This window comes from Kryptolebias marmoratus, linkage group LG20 (assembly GCF_001649575.2).
Source record: "Kryptolebias marmoratus isolate JLee-2015 linkage group LG20, ASM164957v2, whole genome shotgun sequence".
Classification (NCBI taxonomy): Eukaryota; Metazoa; Chordata; class Actinopteri; order Cyprinodontiformes; family Rivulidae; genus Kryptolebias; species Kryptolebias marmoratus.
Window position 1 is genome coordinate 10,765,654 of NC_051449.1, and position 20,504 is coordinate 10,786,157.

At 38.7% G+C, this 20,504-nt stretch overlaps 1 protein-coding gene across 1 annotated transcript; it reads right to left on the minus strand.

Annotated features, from left to right (window-relative positions):
* Positions 1 to 5,991: 5,991 nt before the first annotated feature.
* On the minus strand, positions 5,992 to 11,107 carry LOC108239625 (histamine H3 receptor). The gene is made up of 3 exons (XM_017422429.2): positions 10,755 to 11,107; positions 10,056 to 10,222; positions 5,992 to 7,680 (listed from the first exon to the last, which is right to left on the minus strand). The coding sequence occupies exons 1-3, from the start codon at positions 10,999 to 11,001 to the stop codon at positions 6,928 to 6,930; spliced, it is 1,167 nt and encodes a 388-aa protein (XP_017277918.1). The 5' UTR covers positions 11,002 to 11,107; the 3' UTR covers positions 5,992 to 6,927.
* Between the last annotated feature and the right edge of the window lie 9,397 nt (positions 11,108 to 20,504).

Sequence of the window (20,504 nt, forward strand, 5' to 3'; positions counted from 1 at the left end):
GAAAATAGAGAAGTCAAAGTAGAGATCAATAACTTCAGAATAAATGTCAAAAAATAAAATTACATAATCTTATGTAAGAAAAAAAATAAGAAAACCTATCTTTTATACTTCCAGTTAGACATGGTGTGTTTTTTTTATTAGCATGTACTGACAATATATTTTTAAGGCAAAACATATATTTTAAAAAAAAATGCATGAAAAAAAATAGAATTTGCATCATGAGTTATGTATTGTAACTTTTATTTCAGCAAAGGGTATTTCTCTTTCTCTCCTATGCATTAACACTTGATCTGTTTTTTGTGACTAAACGCAAAATTTCCCGCTAATTTAAGAATCATTTTTAATGCGATCCTCTAAAATGTGTTTCAGATGATTTTTGTAAGACTTTTTTCCCCCCTAACCTCAACCAAGCCTGAGACAATTCTAGACAAGCAGTTGGCTTTGGGTTACTTGGTCATCAAACGATACAAAATAGAAATAATAAAATAGTGAGTGAATACTAAAAACTAAAAACAACAACAACAACATTACTGGCATTTTAGGTAAATTCAGTGGACAAAAAATGCTTGTTTTCCACTGAATGCTAAGTATGTAGAACATGAACCAAAATAGAATTCATTAAGTTTATTTTAGAAAAAAAAATCCCTAAACATATTACACTATGTATTAATAATTAACTTTGCTTTTGGATGATGTCCAGTAATTTGATATGAATTGAGCAACACTGAGTTGGTGTCTCACTCCAATCCTACAACTACTCAGGATAAAAACGCATCATGTAATTTAAGAGTCTGTTTATCAGGCAATTAAGTGCTGACAATGTAGTTTTTAGTTTTGTTTTTAAATTGCCTGTACTGATTGTTCTGTAATCTCATCACCTAATCCCAGTTGCATGTAATCCGTTTCTGTTCAATCCAGAGCACGGACAAACAAATACAATCCCGCTCTCCTCTGCTGCGCCCCTTTCTAATGATCCTCCTGTCTCTGGTACTGGGAGAACTGAAGGTGAGTATCTGCCTCCAGTCATCTCCCTCCACCTCACTAAGACAGACACCTGAAATAGACAAGCCACTGACTTTTTTTTTTTTTTTATGTGTGTGTGTGTGTGTGACTGGATGGGGGGGGAGAGGATTTTCAAAAATGTATTAAACTCCAAGCAATAAAATATAAACCAGAAGGGGTCAAACTCACGGCAACTCTCCTGGCTCGATGTAGCCAGTATGGCTGGTGTGAGGAGAGAAGAAGAGGACAAGGGAAGAGTCTAACAAGGGGAGAGAAAAGGGGGAAAGAGACTATTAATAATGCAGAGTACACAGTATACAGCTGAAGGTATAATACACTGAGAGAGAGGAAGGCTCACTCACTTCTGGGTTGTACTATTGTGAAGTTTTTAACCGTATTTTCCGCTCAGCAGAGGTTTTTGCATTAAGTGCTTATTTTTTGGTAGCAATAAAGACGTGGACTTTAGGACATTTCTACTTTCAGCTTCATTTTCATATCATTACACATGAACAAGTGCAGCACTTTTACCTCTAATATTTGTTCCTGTATCTTCCTTTATTCTTTCACCTAATTTAATTCCTCATTTAGGGCTTCCCATTCAACGTTTTCACATCTTTTTCACCCTTCACCCCTTTTTCACCCACGCCAGTCTTCCTCGCTGATGTTCCTCCACTGCTCCTCCTCTCCCGTTGCATCTTTTGTATTGTAAACAGCTCACAAAAGCATGACAAGGTCTCAGCAAATGTTCCCCCTGCCTCCCTCTCTGTTCTCCCAGCTATTTGTTATTGTCTCCTCGCTATTGTGTGTGTGTGTGTGCGTGTTTGTGTGTGTGTGTGTGTTTGTCTCCATCACATGTTCTTTATTCTGGTTTTCCTCTGCGTCAGAAAAGCAAAAGTTAATTAAATATGGAACGAGATGGAGCAGCATCTCTTTAAACCATCATGTCATTAAAATGGCATCCCTGGGAGATCAGCTTAAAAGGAAGTTGGAGAACAATGTCTCCTCAGTCAGATATTTATGGGCCTGGTTATGTAAACATGCTCCCTTTATTCGCTATGTATATTTCATGTAATTATCACTTTTTGTAGCTCTTCCCCCTTGAGATTCATGGAGGCAAGAAGTTACTGGGGGAATGTCATTAGAGGAGACTATTGTTACAGTGCTGCTGTGATGCTGCACAAGGAAGAAAAAGCTACATTTCTATCCTGGTGAAATGTTTTATCTATATTTGACTTCATCATATAAAAATCATCACTGTCTCGTTGCAGTGTATCTGCAGCTGGGAGAAACAAAAACCTAGGCCCACATTCTCTGCCGGTGCCCATCTTTATTAAAACCAGGAAACACACTGAGTAAAGCACATAACAGTGTTTTGTCCTCCTCCCAACAAGCATTTGATCTAGATACCAGGAGATTTACTGATGATTTACTGGTTTGCCAAAAAAAAAAAAATCTTGATGCTTTCTTCGCAGCCCACCTGTGTTTCCGTCTATTAGAGAAGCTGAAGATCTGGAGTGAACTAGATTTCTTCTGGAGCAGAAAGCCAACGCCTGCGTGCGCTCGAAGGCCTGCATGTGTGCCAGCTGATGGAAGCTGCTAATTAAGAGGGCTGAAGAGGCGGCGGGGGGGCTTACAAAACAGGGGCACCTGGGTTTCACATGAGGGGGGCTGGGTGTCCATCACAACTTATCTGTGTTGCACAGAGAAGACTGCAGTCAGCTCAGTGTTATGCCATGTAGCACTCTTTCACTCCTGCATTTTCAAATACAGCTCACATGAGACCCCCACCCAGCTCTTCCTGTGTCCTCTTGTGCGATCACAGAGGAAGATGTCATCGCGTGGCAAGATGAACACGTGCAGGTTAACATGCTTTTTTATTTGATTCAAACACAACAAAGTGGATTACTGCCATTTTAAAATTCTACTCTCCAAATTATTATAGCAGGTCATGTTCGTGCTATTTTATAAACCTTTCCATACTAACAATTCTATGGGTATTTGCAAGCCCAGATGTCTTTATTTAAATCTATTGTTAGCTCATCAATCCAGTCAAAATTTATTTCCATTTCTCCAAACTGAGGTCATTCAAAGAGCTATCTACAACAGGAAAAATAATAATTGTCCATACGTTTTCCACAAAACCGCCCTTCGGAAGATCTGAATTCTCCCATTAAATGCATAATGCAAACAGAGACAAGTGAATGCATGATATATGCACACACAGCCCCACACACAGGATTCAAACTCCCACATGCACAGCTTAATGCCGCTCTTCTCTCCATTGTTCATCTAGTCTTCTTTGCTGTAGGGTCAAAAAGTCTTTAACTAATCTAAGTGGCTCTGACTTCAGGGACAATATAAGGTCTGCCGTGAGTGCTGTCATTACACTTTCACACACCAGAGGCAGATATGGCTCTCGACCACCACTGAACCTCCCATATTGCTATCCATCCCGACACCACAGATGCAGTAAACCTAAGTGAACCACAGTTTCGAAAGTCGACAGCAATAACCACTGCAGAATTGCTTTTAATCAACGTCTGAAATGAGGGTGACTTGAAGCGTCGCCCCATGCTGATTAAATGTAATTGTTTAATTGCCAAGTGCTGGGAACCCATCCTAAGAGGATTCCAATGGAATTATTTAAGCTCTAGTCAGGAGGTACACTGCAGGAAAAAGGAAGGAAAAAAAAAAAAACGGAAGAAGAGACGAGGCCGGCAGAAAAAGTCTTTTTTCTTTTTAAGTATGTCCCTAATGAAATATTAACTGGGGTTTACATTTGGTTTGCTGCGAAAGTGAACAGCCCACGCTGGGCCAAAATGAACACTAAGTGAAGCTACAACTTCTAAAGGGGGTCATAGTTCTGACCTCATTCTGCACACTGAAAGAGTTAGATCCTGTCTGCAGGTTCTTTTCTATGTTCCAGTTTATTCCCACAAACCATGACTGGAACTGACCTCTGCTTAGTGGAAAATGTCTCTACATTTTGCCAGATATTAGTGACATTGTAAGTCATTAAACATGTATACTAAAACCTTCTGGATTGTTTTGATAACTCAATTGCTGGGTTAAAGCTGTTGGCTCATTGGTTGGATTGGTTTGATCAAATATTGGAGGCAGAAAGTTTAACCCAGTGGTCGGGTTACAGATATGATTCTTCAGTGTCCACTACCTTACACCAGAAGTTGACCAAATCAAACCTGGACCTCTGTTTTAAGATATAATAAGTAGACGAAGACAGTAAAATAACTTGTAAGAAGAGATTTAACATGGTTGGCTTTGTTAATGGCTTTAGTTTGCACTAAACAGTGAGTTTGGGTTAATAAAATAACATTAGCTGGTGCTTGCTGATGCTTGTAATTAACTGATACCTGAGATTTTGGGTTGTTATTCTAAATCAACCTTTAAGGAGCTTTAATTTTTTAAAATAAAAAAAGTATTTATAACCACATTCTTAGGTAGAAAACTAAACCTGGTATGCTGGGTTAAACGGACAAACCAACCCAGCCGAGGGTTGGCTCGTTCCAGATTTGTTTCCAAATTGAGCTGTTTTTAACCCAGCAGCTTGTTTATATGTGAGATGTCATTACGAAATCATTCCAAGAAAAAGGCAAGAAGAGAACCTCAAAAAAATGTTTTCAAAGAACCTCGTGGGGAGGTTATTAGAGCTCTTTACCTCCACTGAATCTCTGCTTGCTGCTTTTGGTCACAAGGATCCACCTAAAAAAAAAAAGTGGGAGTAAGAAACACACAAACACTCACTCCTTCACACTCCCTAATTATTATCTCTCATCACTATTTCCCATGGTGCTTCGTTTCCTAGACCAATTTAAGCTGGCACGATCCCCGACACGGCCTCAGTCAGTGGCCAATAGGATTGGCACACATGCCGTGACATTTCAATCTATCAACAAAATCAATAGCGGTATCCCACCTAATAAAACTGCACACAGTGCAAGCGCTCCACAGTGAAACTGCTCTTGCTGTCGCATTTGAGAGTAAACCCGGCCTTGCCATTCTGCTGATAAATGCAGTTCTGTCAACCCCAGGGAAATGTGCCTGCATCCCTCTGGTCAAAAGTGCGCTGCTGTCCCCCACCACGCACACACACACCCACACACACAACACAAAACACAACACAGTGGGCAGAGAGGGAGCGAGAGGGGGGGGGCAGAGGCCTGTTCCCTGCAGCTGTGCCCTTATTCCCAGCACCTGACCAGGGGCCCAGATGTGCACACAGGCAACAGCAACAATTTGAGCAATGTAAGTCCCCGGTGGGACCCGAGCACCTGCAAATGCATCCTCACTATGTGACACAATGGCGTAATTACAGAGCTAACAAGTCCACATCTGGAAAGAAGAATTTCATCTTAACAAATCAAACCAACAGACGGAGGAGGGACAAAACAAAACAACAAAAAAAAACATACCTCAGCTTTTTATAAGCACATTAAACGAAAGCAACTCATTGTTTGGTTCTTGTCCAGCAACAACACAACACGGGCATTTACAGAGAGGCAAAAGAAACCCATTTTATTTATTTTGTAGTGTACGTAAAGATCATCATCCACTGTCAAAAGATGAGCTCGTTTATCTTTGAAATGCCGCATTTTCAGATTCCTAAAAGAAAATCGTATTTATTTGTTTTAAAATATACAAGACCATTTTATCAAGTGGGAAACATTTGAGCAAATGCTGATAATATTAACATTGGACTTATTTAAAGCATTCAGTTGCCTTACAGAAAAATCATGGTCATTTTAAACATTTCCTGAAGCACTGGCTGTGCTGCTGTTACTGTTCAAGTGGCAATAAATAAAGTGACGTGAAATTCTACGACTCATAGATGAGTGTAGAAGGACAAGTGTCCTGTTCTACACGCCTGATTGTGAAGGTATAGATTAAATAACAACTCAAGGAAAATAAAAGCAGGACATACTAACAAATTCACACAACAACAACCAGAACTGATGAATCTGATAAAAAGCACTAACATTTTTTCTACTTATTTCTTTTCACTGAACCCATGTACAGTAAAGGTTTATGATGACATCTAGTGGCACAAGAGGACACTTACACCAATCCATTACATTAAAATAGTTTTTGGTGTTTTCTTAAAGGAACTAATTTTATTTTTACAACCTAATATCCTTCTCCAGATGACTAAAATATTCTAGGCTGAACACTTTCTTTAAATATTATAATAAATGAATAAGTGTTGAAGGGTAAAGACCGTAAGCAAAGTCTTCTGAGAGCATGCAGAAAAATATTTTTATTGAAGTTGTGTGACTGGAAAGTGAAACAGAAAAATGTTTAGTTTTGAAAAGATATCTTATTTTATACTGTTTCTCTTTAAACAGAACGGCACTTTGTGTTTCCGTCACAGTGCTTCTGTTATTCTGGAAGAAGGAAAGCTTCCAACAGCAGAGGGTGATATCGATCTGTTAGAATTCAGCTGAAGCAAGAACGCCACAGGAAGGGTCATACTTTTAACACATAATATAATTGTGAAGCACATGGATCATACACTACAGACAGTAACATGATTGAAACTGGGAATAAACTCACAAATGTTCTTATCGTATCATTATAATACCAATTTTGGCTGTTTTTAGCACAAGACACACAACTCCTACACTTATCCACTTCCTCTTAATATATATAAATGATATTAATACCTTTGGGTGTATAATTATGGGTTAAAATCCAATAATTGACAACAAAGTACACAATGCTGTGAAATATAAATACCTTTGTTCCATCATCCAAATACTGAAAAAACACACTTGAGGACTAAAAATTACAGTCTGGATGACAAAATGAGCTCCGTGATTAGTTTAATCTGCTTTCAGATTATGTTTTGGGTGCTTCCATCAATAGTTTTGGCACAGTGTTTATCCCCATCCAACCACAGGGATTTGTTTGTCACTGACCGGCACGAAGGACGGATGAAGGGGAAGCTGTGTACCGCTTTGGGCAGAGAATCTTGCTAAAAGCCCTGCGGAAACTACTGTGGCACAGAGGGTACAGGAACGGGTTAATGGCAGAGTTGAGCCACAGGAGCCAGAAGGTGACCTCATACCAGTGATGCTGGATGCATCGCCCTCTGCAGGCAGCACGGATGATCATCAGTAGGGTGTATGGGGCCCAGCAGATGGCAAACACACACACTATGATGGCCAGGGACTTAGCAATTTTTTTATCCCTGGACAGACGGCTGGGCTGAGCAGACCTGCCAGCTGAGGATTCCAGTTTACCCAAACAAGGAGAGGACGTCTGGGAGTGGAAGGAGCCTCTCAGGGGCAATTTTATGCCAAACCCCCAGTTGTGGGACAGGGGGATGCCTTCTCCCTGGGCAGAGGCAGGTTCACTTGCCTGAAGCTGAAGCTGCGCCTCCCTGTGGTGGAGCCTCCTCCTGCGTATACTGAGGTAAATGCTGAGGTTGAAGAAAGCCACTGAGATGAAAGGGGAGAAAAACTCCAGCATAGATGCACTCAGCAGGAAGTACCAAGAGTAATAGAACTCTGCAAAGCACTCATCCTTCGGCACGCGGCTTCTACCCACCACCAGCTCCCAGAATATGATAGCTGGCCCATACAGGACAAAAGCCAACACCCAGACTGCAATCATCTTGATTATGGCTTGGTGAGTCATGCTCTGCCTGGCACGGTAGCTTACCTGCAGGAACCAGAAGAATGCGTTAGAAAAATATCTCAGAATATGGACCCTAACCCTACCCACTGATACTACTTTTTTCTTATATCGGAGAAATATTTGCACATGCTTTTAGTCAGATTGTTTACATTATAGACATCATAATCTTAAACTCAAACTTTTTTAACAAAAATCCTTTTACTAAAATTTCCATTTAGAAAATATATATATATATATATATACATTAAAATCTAAAGTACTTGTATTTGTATTTTATCATTCTTTTTAGTAAGAAACTTGGTTATTAGTGGTTTTTATTTTGTATTTTGAAGAGGATGTACCTAATTTTCAGCATTTCACATTGTTCATATTTTATGCTTTGTAAGATAACCATATTGTTTTTAAGTGTCAAATAAATGCAGTGAAGTCAAAGGAAATGTTCCCAAGATATGTACTAAAAGAATAAATAAAGGAGACTTGCTCAGCAAGAGTAAAAGTACTGCACATTAAATTTAGTCCTAAATTACTTGATATACTAATATCTTGTTTCATTCCACAGCTTTCTTTAAACTAAGGAACAATGCAATAAATGTCAAACTGTGCATAAGTCACCGAAGTGTTAAATATTTTCACCCATGAACACCTGAGGTGACTTAATATGGAGTGAAATCAGTTTCAAATTTGTTTCAAATGTCTACATGATTTACAAATGTAAACTTTCTGAGAAAGATTCAGTACTTGAATATGTATATTACAATCCCCAAATAAATATCAAGCAATTAAAACATACACTTCAATTTTATGCAACTGTTGCATTGGGTTTTAATAGGTTAATGTTGTGATTTTATAACAGAATGAATAACTAAATGTTACATAAATATATTAATGCTGCAATGTCTCTTTCAATAACTACTGACCATTTGGCAAAAACACAATTCCTGTCCAGCTCTCCAACACTATGCAAAGAGCAAAAGTGTGTAAATGAGTATTAAGTCCATGAAGTACCTCTCATGACCACTTGTCTCAATCATTGTCACTTCCTGTGTCCCTGTCCACATGCCTGCTCAGTGGACAGCGCACTTAGAAACCTCTTCAGCTGCTCTGCATATATGCTGCTCTGGTCGGTTCTAATTAGCTGTTTCAGAGAAGATTGAATTCAGTTCCACTTGTGTTTGTATGAATTAGTTTGTACCTGACTCTGGAACCTGCTGCATGTCAATCCTCTGTTCAAAACCAGGAGTTTTACTTCACCTTTTTATTTTTTAATAAAACACTCCTTAGGATCCTGTTGCTTGACTTTCAGCTTGTTCTTTTTTGTTTAAACAAACAGAAAATCTGTTTTCTCTCAAAAAATGCACAGTTTTGGCAATGCTCTGTCATGCCAGCTGTGTGTCATCTGACTCCACCTTTTCTTTTCAAAGACAAACTGTGTCTCTGACTGCTGACAGCCCTTTGTCTTCCGATGTTCAGAGAGAAATGCTTTTAGGAAAATGTTGCTCGGCTGCTGACAGCCTGCGCCTTGATCTCTCCAGGTTGGAAGGACCGTGGCAAGGAGGAGGACCTCTATGATCAAAGCTGTCTAATTAAAGAAGAGGTTCACTCTCTCTCTGGTGTTATTTGTATTCATGGCTCTGATGTTAAGTGTTTGGCTCTGAAAGGAAACAGAGCCCTCTCTTTGTCTTCTTTGCCAAGCATCATCCCACCTTTGAGCTATCGTGGATTTATATAGGATACTAGCAGCCAGGTGACGCCTGGAGAAACTCAAACAAAAGGCCAAATGAGGTGGACGGATGTGGAGGTTTGAAAATAAATCCAAGTTAGCAAAAAGGAACGGCAACATTAATGCTGATGCAGTTGCGTTTCTGAACAAGCAACTGACAAAGATTTGTTGTTTTCTGTGTATTTACCTAAAGTTCAGTTTATTTCTGAGTCATAAAGAGACTTTTTTTTTAGCATTTTTGTTATGGAAAAACAACTATAATTAGGGGTGGCACTGAGCCTGAATGGGTCAGGAGTGATTAACCTCCACAGATGGGCACATTTGGGAGAATGAGGTGGCTGTGCCCCAACCAATGGCCTATGGGTCTCGGCAGAAATAAAGCTTCAGACCACAAGACAAGAACTATTAAATATTCACAAGGCAAGCAGAACCGAGTGGTTTGACAGTAAACCTTAAAAGCATGGTCCAAACAGGTCAACTGAGCAGACACGAAAAGAAAAAAAAAGAAGAAGAGTATGGTCAAGTCAAGCAAAGTGAGAACAAATACTACCCCGCTGTGATTCAACTTTATTTAACCGGTCATTTTCTATCACATATATGGCATTTCTCATGCGGCTTGTCCGATGCTGAATTTCATTTGGCTGCCTGTAATGATTAGGGGACAGTGTGTTCCACTCACTGCTCTGGTGACTGAGAGGAAACGGTCGTAGCTGATGAGCACGATGCTGAAGACAGACGCGGAGCAGAGCAGGTAGTCAATGACCAGCCACAGCTTACACAGCCCCCGACCCAGAGTCCACCTGCCTGTCAGGATGTAGGGGATGTAGACGGGGATGCAGAACGCCCCTGCACAGACAGGAGCCACCGGAATCAGACACCAAGGCCACTAAACACAAAAACACTGTCCATTTCCAGTCATCCTTAGTCGATGCACACAGATAGTTAGAGACACAAGAATACTTCAGTTTGGAAAGGATGACTTTTTGAGGACGGGATGTGACAGCAGTTGAAAATATTCGTCGCTAATCGTACTTCTCTTAATCATTAATGCAACAAATATGGTAATTATCACTATATAGAGGGGGAAGAACAAATGCATGGCTGCAAAAGCACTGTCAGTGCTAAAAACATGAATAAATTGTCTAACTATTCTGAAGCTTTTGTGACTGCAGATGAAAACTGACATGCAAGAAAATGTCTAACATGAAATATAATCTGTAAAAGAATAAAGAATTCAGAACTTCTTTTGTAATAGAACTGGATAAGGAAAAAACAAACATGTTATTGTACGATATTGTCTTTAGGTTGAAAGATATGCGTTTGGTGGCTTTAAACTTTATTCATATTCTGTTATTCCATAAATAAAAACGGGACTCACCTACAAGGAAATCTGAGATTGCCAAATTCAAGAAGTAATAATTGCACTGTCTTCTCAAACTCTTATCCACTTTGAAAGCCAAAATGACCAGCGCGTTGCCCAACACTATCACCACCACCAAAGTCACCATCATCACCATCAGAATGACAAACATGGGTCCTGAGAACACGAAGCTATGCTGGACTCTTGTTGAAGGGTTGTCAAAATAGTAGCCGGTGGAGTTGGAATCAGATTGCTCCTCCGACATGTTGGTGATGCTGAAGTGGGGACCTCCTCGAAGCTGTTAAATCCTCGACCGGCAGGTGTTAAAAAATAATAAAGCAGCAACAGGTGCCAGACGGACGGAAACTGCACTTGGCAGCCCCATATGTTGTTCCGAAAGCTCCTGGCTCCCGACGAAACTGAGCTCAGTGCGCAGGAACATCCACGAGAGAGCGCACGACGCTGCTCAGAACGCATGCCTGGACACCTGATGGAGTTTACGCAGGGCTGCCAGCGGTGCCTGGATGCGTCTGTGGGGATGAGACTGAATCAGAATGGTGTGTTTGTTTGTTTTTCCTCACGCATTTGAAACTATAGCTTATATTCAATGTGCTCTGCAGCATAACCCAATTTGATTTCTCTTTCAACAAAGTTAAGGCGTTGAAAGAGAAATGATCCAGCGCCAAGAGAATCGCGGCGTCACTTTCCCTCCAATCTAGACGTGGAATTAACATGTAAAAGAACATTAAATGAAATCAAAGGAAACTTGACTTTTACTGTCGGTTTCAGCTGAGACTGGAGCGTGCGCACTGAGGGCTCCAAAGACTTTTTGTCTGCTTCATTCAAATGTCACCCTCATGATGTGAATCAACACAGCGAGATGATTCACTTTGTTTAACCAGCGTCAGTCATATTTCCCTCCTGAAATCGGCGTGTTTGAGCCACAGACACACATTTCTTCATTTAACAACGCGCAGGTGATAATGGCTTCCTGTTCCCATCATTCAGCAGGAAAGTGACCCAAAATGTAAATGCTAAACTGAAATGAATCTGATGCACAATCATTGAGAGGAAAGCTGAACCTTTGGAGCTGAAGATGTAGGCATGTTCTTGTAACATTATAACTCTGCAGAGGTATTTTATTTTAAGGGAAGAAAAGGTAAGAAAGTGTGGTGTAATAACTAAACGTGCCATGAAGTCAATAAAATATTATATTCTGCAATATTTTAAGAACAGAAATCTATTTTTCAGACTGCAACTCTGTTGACTGAATTCCTAAATGTTTGTTTGATTGATAAAACGTTCGAAAAATCATATTTTAAACATATTTTTTTTTTATCCCCTTTTGGCTCACAGACTATTACTTTCTCCAACCAAGAACCCAAGTTCCCAGAGTGCCCAAAATTTAGGATGGAAAAAATACACATTTCACAGCCTAAAATTCACTAATGTGTTATTTTAACATTAAAAATGACCATAAACCAAGTTTTTGATTCATCATCTACATTTTTATGTCCAAATCTGCATCTCTTCTACAATGTTTTTAAGGTTACTTTACATCTTTCACTTCTAAATCTTTACATTACAGCTGTTAAAAAGTAAAAGTGAAGTTAAAATGATGAAATCACGCCACTCCTTCAGTCTTTGATCAAATGCCCTTCTCTGTTGTCACATGCTTCTTTCATATCGTGGAAAGAAAGATATTTTATTTTTTTCTCTTTTTTACTTCAAAAGAAATCAGACTTCATCTTCAAAGTTTCTTCAAAGTTGACATCTTCGCAACTCAGCTTTTCACCTCAGAAAATCATCCCAACATCACATATATTTTTGTAATACACCTCCCCGAGAAATTACCTGCAGACCTTGAACTCGCAGATCGGCCTGCAAGTCCACTGGCAGGGGTCAAAGAAAACAGCGGGAGTGACTATGGGAGCACACTTTAAATTACAGTTATTTTCTCACAAATGACCCACCAGATTCTCCCAGAGTTCCTCGCTGCACAGCTGTAATGCAGGGACCAGCGTCAAGAAAGTCTCTCAGATGTGTTCAGCATTTTTACTCGTGACATCTTAAGGGAAAATGACTGATTAAGTTTTTTTTTCACACTTAAATATGATTATTGCTATTAAAAAAGTCAAATTATGTTTATTGGTCCAACATTAGCTACTGCATCAATGAATATTGAAGGGTATCTGAGAATCTAATCTGGGATTTTGATTTACAAAAAGTACACAAATTGATATTACAGTAACACATCATGCAGAAACTCTAAAATTGTCCCTAGGTGTGAGTGAGAGTGTGAATAGTTGTTTGTCTCGTTTGCCCAGTGATGGTTGGAGATATGCACCAGGACGGATGGATGGATATTATTCATTTTATAAACAGCAATCCTCATTTAATTTAGACAAACAGTGATTGAATGTTACTGTTTTTTTGTGTGTGTGTTAGTAAACTATAAGTGCTAATGTGCATCAAACTGTCCCTTTTAGCACAAACCGCAAATTCAATCATACAGTCATTTCTGACTGGTTACTTTAAAAAATCGTTCTTTATTATGAAATATGTGTTAGAGCAGTCTTAATATATTTAACAAAGATGTGGAGATGTTATGGAAAGTGGCTGAGCCGCACTGGAAACAAATGTAGATAAAGAATTACTAGGCCATTTTAATTATCTGACATTTAATTATTAACATCATATACATTAATAATTAAATATGTTAATTATTCATACCATACATATGAATAAATAAAATGTTATAAAAATATATATATATATATATATATATATATATATATATATATATATATATATATATATACACCAAGTGAAAAAAACACCAACTGAAAAATTTACAAAAGTCCTCAATAAATTTCAAATGTCATAAATTAAATTGTACCTCTCTCAGCCAACTTTCATTTTAAAAACCATGCCCTGAACTGTGGCTAATCTACTTGAACAAAACATGAATTCTAGGTTATTTCACACCCAAAGAGCAAATTGTGTTTATTTAATATTATATATATTTCTCCACTTGCGTGAAATATGACCAAATAATGCGCGCATGTTAAACACAATCAAGAATGATTTGTCAGGGAAGCACTCAGTTCAGCAGGTGCAGTCTCTGGATGTGGAAATCCAAAAGCAGAGAATTATTTAAATATGGAGGGCACTCAGAAACAAAGCAGTGTCATGGAGGATACACAAAGGCTCTAGGGTTGCCAATTATCCTGAGCCCTGCTGTGGCTCTCTACCACTCTGCCACTCAAGTGTTTGTGTTTGGATGCCGGCTTGGCGTACAGACGCTATCATACTGTGAGTGCGCCTGCCTGTCTCCAATAATCACAGTTAAACATCGCCCCTAAAACCTTACAGTGCGCGACTTTAGGCTGCCGGTTCACAAAGACTTTGAAGAGATTCTTCTGAGATCGCTCATGATCACACAATTCCCTGCTTGTTTACCTGAATGAAAATTAGGTCATAAAAAAAGAACACTTTCAGGAAAAGATTTGATCTTTGTTTACAAAATTGTTTGATTTTGTTTTATTTACCAAAACTTGATAGGAGAGTTTTGGGATCAAAAAATACAGACTTTAATTAATCAGCTCAGTTATGATTTATGCAAGATTACTGCATAAAATATTTAATTCAGGATGAAAATTAACATTTAAACATAAAAAGGTGATGCTTTTAGAACAAACGATGTTTCAAACTTTTTCTACCAAGACTGTCTTTACAGATAAATACATTAGAGAGCATGTCTTGTTGTCTTTTAGTGTCTGTATATCAGTCAAACTTTAATTGATAAGCACTGACAGTTTGAAAACTAAAACTGTCGCTCAGATTGATTAAAAATCTGTGGAAACAGCAGCAGCGTTTTTCTAATCTTTGCCATTTTTTGCTGAATTAACAAGAAATATTGAAACATTTCACAAAATAATAAACTGATATTTTCTAGGATTACTGCAGTGTTGAGTCCTGATTTGACTGAACTGATTTGGTCCATCCAGCGGTCTATAAAATGACCAAAAAGCAAAATGTAAGAGCTGAACAGTTTACTTGTCTCGGGTTAGTCTTTCAGAAGACATTCAAACTGAATAAAAATCTGCCGTCGATGATCTTAAGCAATCGTTGGTCAGTTGCATATTTAAGGTATCAACACGTCTTTAAAACCAGAAGACTTGATTAGAAAATGTGCTGATCCCATCAGTATGCCTCATGAATACCATCTACCATTTAGTTGTATCCCTGTGTTGTGTTCGCAGTGGGAATGAGGAGTATTGTAATTATTTTTGTGATCAGTGAGTCACAATCAATCAAATCCGGACTCTAAAACTGACATTTTTCAGGGGTGCATTTTAAACAAGGGGGTACGTGTTGTGTTGTAGCTGAAAATGCCAAATGTAACTGAGGTATCATCCGCCAGAGAAAACTACTTAGAACTGCTATTGTTAGGATAACATGTTCATCTGTGAAGATAATGTCTGTTAGTTATGTAATTTTGTGTCCCAAGCTTTAAAATAAGAAAGTAACTAGAGAGTTCCAAGGACTGTGATCCTACTTAAGAAGAAAGAAACTGTAATTTATGATTGTCAAAAAAAAAATCCCAGCTGTCACTTGTTGAGTTTTTTGTTTCATTAAAGTAAAAAAAACAAAAAACAAAACAACACTTGCAAAAAAAGTCAATTCCATGTTAAAAATTGTGCTACTGTCACAACAACTATTGTAATGTCTAGTTTGGTGCATTTTACTGTTTTGCATGTTTGAAAATATTGTTGATTTCTTTTTTTTGACAAACATAAAAAGCAATGTTGTATGCCTGCTGTGTATGCCAAGTCTGCTGTGAGGTAGATATCTAACCAGTTACACTGTAGACACAAGATGTTACATGCCGTGTGTGGGCGTGCTGACTTGGCACCTTTTTATGTAAATGTCCAGTCCTGGTCCTGGAGGACCCACTGTTTCCCTGCTCTTCAGCAGGTCTTCACGCCCTGCAGAAGCCTGTCAGTCACTCAGTTATTCAAATCAGGTGTGTCACAGCAGAGAAACATGCTAAAAAAAATGCAGGTTAGTGGCCCTCCAGGACCAGGACTGGACACCACTGGCTTAAGGGGTGTCCTATTTTGTAGTGGAGTATTTTAACCACTACTCCTTATGACTTTAAAACGAGAGCCAAGGGGTTGGATAGTTTCATTAAAATCTGTCCAGTGGTGCATGAGATAACTTGGTAACAGACAAGCAGGATTGAATCCAGCAGTTAATGCAACAGTTTTAGGCAAAAATGTCACGTAATGAGTAGCACATAGACTACACACTGTGAATGACTCTCAGCTACAACCACACCGACCTACATCTGTGAAATTGACTGAATTATAGCCATTATTTGTGTTTTCTAAGTGCAGCTGGCTGTGGTGGCCATCTACAATTGAAGCTCCAAATTTTACGCAGTTGTAAATATACACCCAACAATTAATTCCTGAAAGTTTCATTAAACTCCAGTCCAGTGGTTCATGAGATGATTTGTTAGGAGACAGCTGTATGCACACACACAGAGAGACAGGCAAAAACATTATCGTCCGCCTTTGGCTTTTAGCAGCAGGCGATAAAGATGACATTTATTGATGCTGTTTTATTGAGGACAATTGGTATCAAGAATATTAAAGTCATTTTGTCATCGACTGTCATCACACTGTCCTGTCTTCAGGTAATTTGTTTAAAACAGCAACTACAGGATCTGATAGAAGATCACAAACACTGCAATGGGTCCAAAAGTATTCAGTGTTTCAAACTGCCTCAGTTCTGTACAGTACGAAATGCACTTTTTTCTACACACAACATGAGATAAGCCACACTGGGTTGTGAATTCAGGTAAAAGGTCTCAAGCATTTTGGCCACGAGTCACAACTCTAAAACAAATTGTGCACTAGGCTGCGCATCTTCTTTTATCCAGATAATCATTGCAAATAATCCTGTCTCAGTTTGAACAGTCCAAATACCTGGGAGAAAGCCAACTGTTTATGTAGGAAATAAAAAATCCATTTGCTGCAAAAAGAAGAAGAAGGGAAAAAAAAAGACTTTGTCAATATGCCGGGCCTGAGCTAATTGCCGTTCGAACACAATCAAAATATCCTCTGGTATTCAAAGTGTTCTCATCACATCAGAGCTGTCACGGTTTACATAATAGATGCTGATCATTAATGAGAGAGTTGATGGCGGTTGGACGGCTCTGCAGCCTCAACGCCTGTTTGGCAGGGCTGCTTGGAAGAGGAAGGGTGCTGGCATTTACCTTATGCTCGAGATCCACAGAAGCTCATTGAAATGCTATGGGTGTGCCTCATCGTGACAGTATTTTTTCACTTGTTAAATTTTTCATCTCGTTTTCAAAAGCTCAGGCCTGGTTAATAATGCTATCTCTTCACCTCGCCTCCGTGTCCAAACCTTCTGAGAAGCTCGTCACTGCAAACAAGCAGGTATTTACCAGGGCGGCTTTAGTTCAAACAAGAATAAAATAATTATGCTCAAAACATTTTGAGCTGTGTGAATAATTTACAAACATGCTCCACTCCATCACAATGGAAACAGTACCTATTTTTTTAATTTCCACCAAGATGCTTCTTTGATCATCTTTATCATAATGTGAATTAAATATGTTCCTTCACAATGAGGTTGTTTGTTCAAAGTTATTAGAAAAGTCCCCATCCCAAAACAACCTTGTGCTTACTTTGCATAATTACACCATTTATTTTGGAATAATACACCTCACCTAAATATGCGTATTTAAATTTCTTGACATGTATTCATTCTTTCTCCACACAACTGAGCCTGAGTTCCAGCGAGGATTCATTCAAACAGGAGAGCGTTTCTAAAGAAACAATGCTGTGTCTGCTATGAGTCACATTTAAAGTGAAAAATGGTTAACTGAGCATTTTAAACTTGACATCTGTGTCACAGTGGGTTTGAGGCTTGTTTTAAATATCAAGTTGACATATACAGAAATCCAGAAATGTGGCGGAAATGTCAAAATGTCAAAACAGCAGCCTTCGCTCTCAGCAATCACCTGTTTCCTCTTTGTCCTAAGACCTCTTCCTGAGACAGCTGCAAGTGTGTGTGTGTGTTATATATGTCCTAACAATGGGCTGTTATCAGAGCTTGAAGCACCTTGGTGAAAACAGTGATTGCAGATAAAGACAAATGTACAACTCCCTATCTGAAACTAAAGCCAATATGGAAACGTCTTGAAATATGCATTGTTCTACAATCTACAGCTGAAGTGAAGAATGAGTAGAAATATCTGCAATAAAATGTGCAGATGCAGATCTCACATGATTAATTTCACCACCCTCGGATATATGTGTGTCTGTATTGTTAGCACAATATGCAATGAACCACTGCATAAATTATGATGAAACTCTCAGGACCTAACCCCTGAATGTTCATCTAGAAGTGATAAACTTTTGTAGTCATTCTGATTTAAGATGGTTGCAGCACCTAATCAACCTCAGCAAACAGTTTTACAGATACTGAGATCAAATTTGTTGTGGTAGTAGCAGAGAGTCATTTGTAACACACAAACAGATCACACTTAACCTTTGTTTAAAACTTTGGCATGCAATGCGACAGGTGATATGCAGTTCTTCAAGGAATACAAGTTTATTTTACATATTGCATTTGTGCTTTTAGTCTTATTTAGAGTAAAATCCTTATCCTTTACTTGTTTTGGTATATGTAATTGACAAGCTGCTTCCCAGTGGTTGTATTTTCCCAATTCTCAATCACAGCCACAACTAAAGAGCACCGTGTGTTTGTTCGGTTTTATTTAAACAAGACAGCAGGAGCTAAAATGCCCAAGTCTGTGTTGGAAATCAAACAAATTGGATGTCACAGTTGGATGTGTGCATGTTATGTTTGTAATGTAATCTGCAGCTGAAGGGTCACTGTTTAATGCATTAATTACTCGTGTTCACCTTTTCTGGTTCATTTGCTTATTTACAAAAGGCAAAGGCGTACATTTCTAACTAGGCACTTTCTTTTCTTGGAAACATAAATGATTTTCATGATTGTAAAAAAATTATAATCACATATCTTACATAGTATGAGTATATATACATATACTCTGCTCACCAAGTAAAGTAAATATATATATATATTTACTTTACTTGGTGAGCAGAGTAAAGTTTACAGTCCTAAGCTGACTGACACTAGAACAGATGTGAACCTATTCCGGTTTTTCTTCATTATAGCCAAACTTCTGCAAGTTTAACATTTCACAAAAAATATATAACTTACCCTTCTTATTTAACAGTATTCTAAACTATTAGTATCAACAGCACAAAGTAGAGTGCTGTGAAGTATCCTCAAGATCTAATGTTTCATGTTTTTATGTCATTTTGATGCTTTGATTGAGTGAATGGGAATAATATACAAAACATCCTGCCTGAATGTCCATTAATTGTTGTCACAACCATTTTGTCAGCAGAGATTGCAGTTTTCAAAAGCATTTAATAAAGCCTCCCCACAGTCATTACTCTGATACTGCTTGTGTTTGCAACCAAGAGATCTAATGTGGTGCGGCTGATTCATTTGCTCTCTGATCACAAAATATTCTGTGTGCTTGACCATCATTTATTAACAAGTGTTTCTCCTTATTCATATTGAAATGGCGACCACCTGTTAATGGGAGGAGCAAAAGTGGGTGGACGGTTGCCGCAATGGCAGGTTAGCCTTTGATAATGTTTAGGATGTACTTGCCAAAAAAAAATAAGCTTGTAATTTTGTATTTGACTCTGAAAATGAAGACCAGCTGGTCTTGTATTAAGCTGGAAAATTCACTGACCTCAAATCATCAGAGCCTCGTGTTCAAAATGCTTTTAAAGGCGACATAATAGAAGCATTAATAATAATTTAAAGAACAGCTTTACAGAAATGTTTTCTTTGGAGCAAATCCTTCGATTGAGAAGGAGCGAAAAAAACCTCTCCAATGCAGACTCGGTTGATGTGAAAGGAAGACACAGTCTTCTTTTTCCTCCCACCTTTTGCCTGCTCGCTGTCTTTCTGCGTCTGTCCCTAAGAGGGCCCTGCTGGGGATTCTATCTTCTGGTTCCTTTTGAAGCTGTGGCCTCTCTTTGCCTCCATTATCTTGTCATTTGTGAGGGATTATGCTCCGGAGCACACGCAGTCCACCCTGTTGCTTAAGAACTGTGACAGCTTACAATAATTGCCATGCTAATTAGCAGGAACTAGCCCAGTGCGCTTCTTTCCCCTCACCAGACCTGATCTGATGAATATGCTTTGATTAATGTCTTAAGTAGTGGTTCCATTTCTTCCAAACCCATTATGAGTTTTCTTAAGAGCATATAATACACCTTAAACCCAAAGACAGGTTGCATTTGTCAAAACCCCTGCATAAAAAGTGGTTTAAAATGTCTCTTTTGGTATTTCCCCCTATATCAAAATACTTCCTGCTTGGTATGCTCAATTTGATTTGCACATTTTGTCACCCTTACATGAATTCTGATGTTAATGGATCCATCTCAATTAATGCACAGCCGGTTCTGGGCTTCGTTCTCGTGTTGCTTTAAAAACTCCCACAACAAAGCGCTGACTTACAGACTCATTTTATAGATGACTAATGCCACCTTATCTATTCATACTCAAACAGTGGACTTTTAGTGGCGCTACCTCCGAATTTAATTCAGCCACCAAATCTATTCCATTAGATGTTTCTTCTTTTGTCTACTTCCTGTGGCTCTTTTGTATATAACTGCAGAC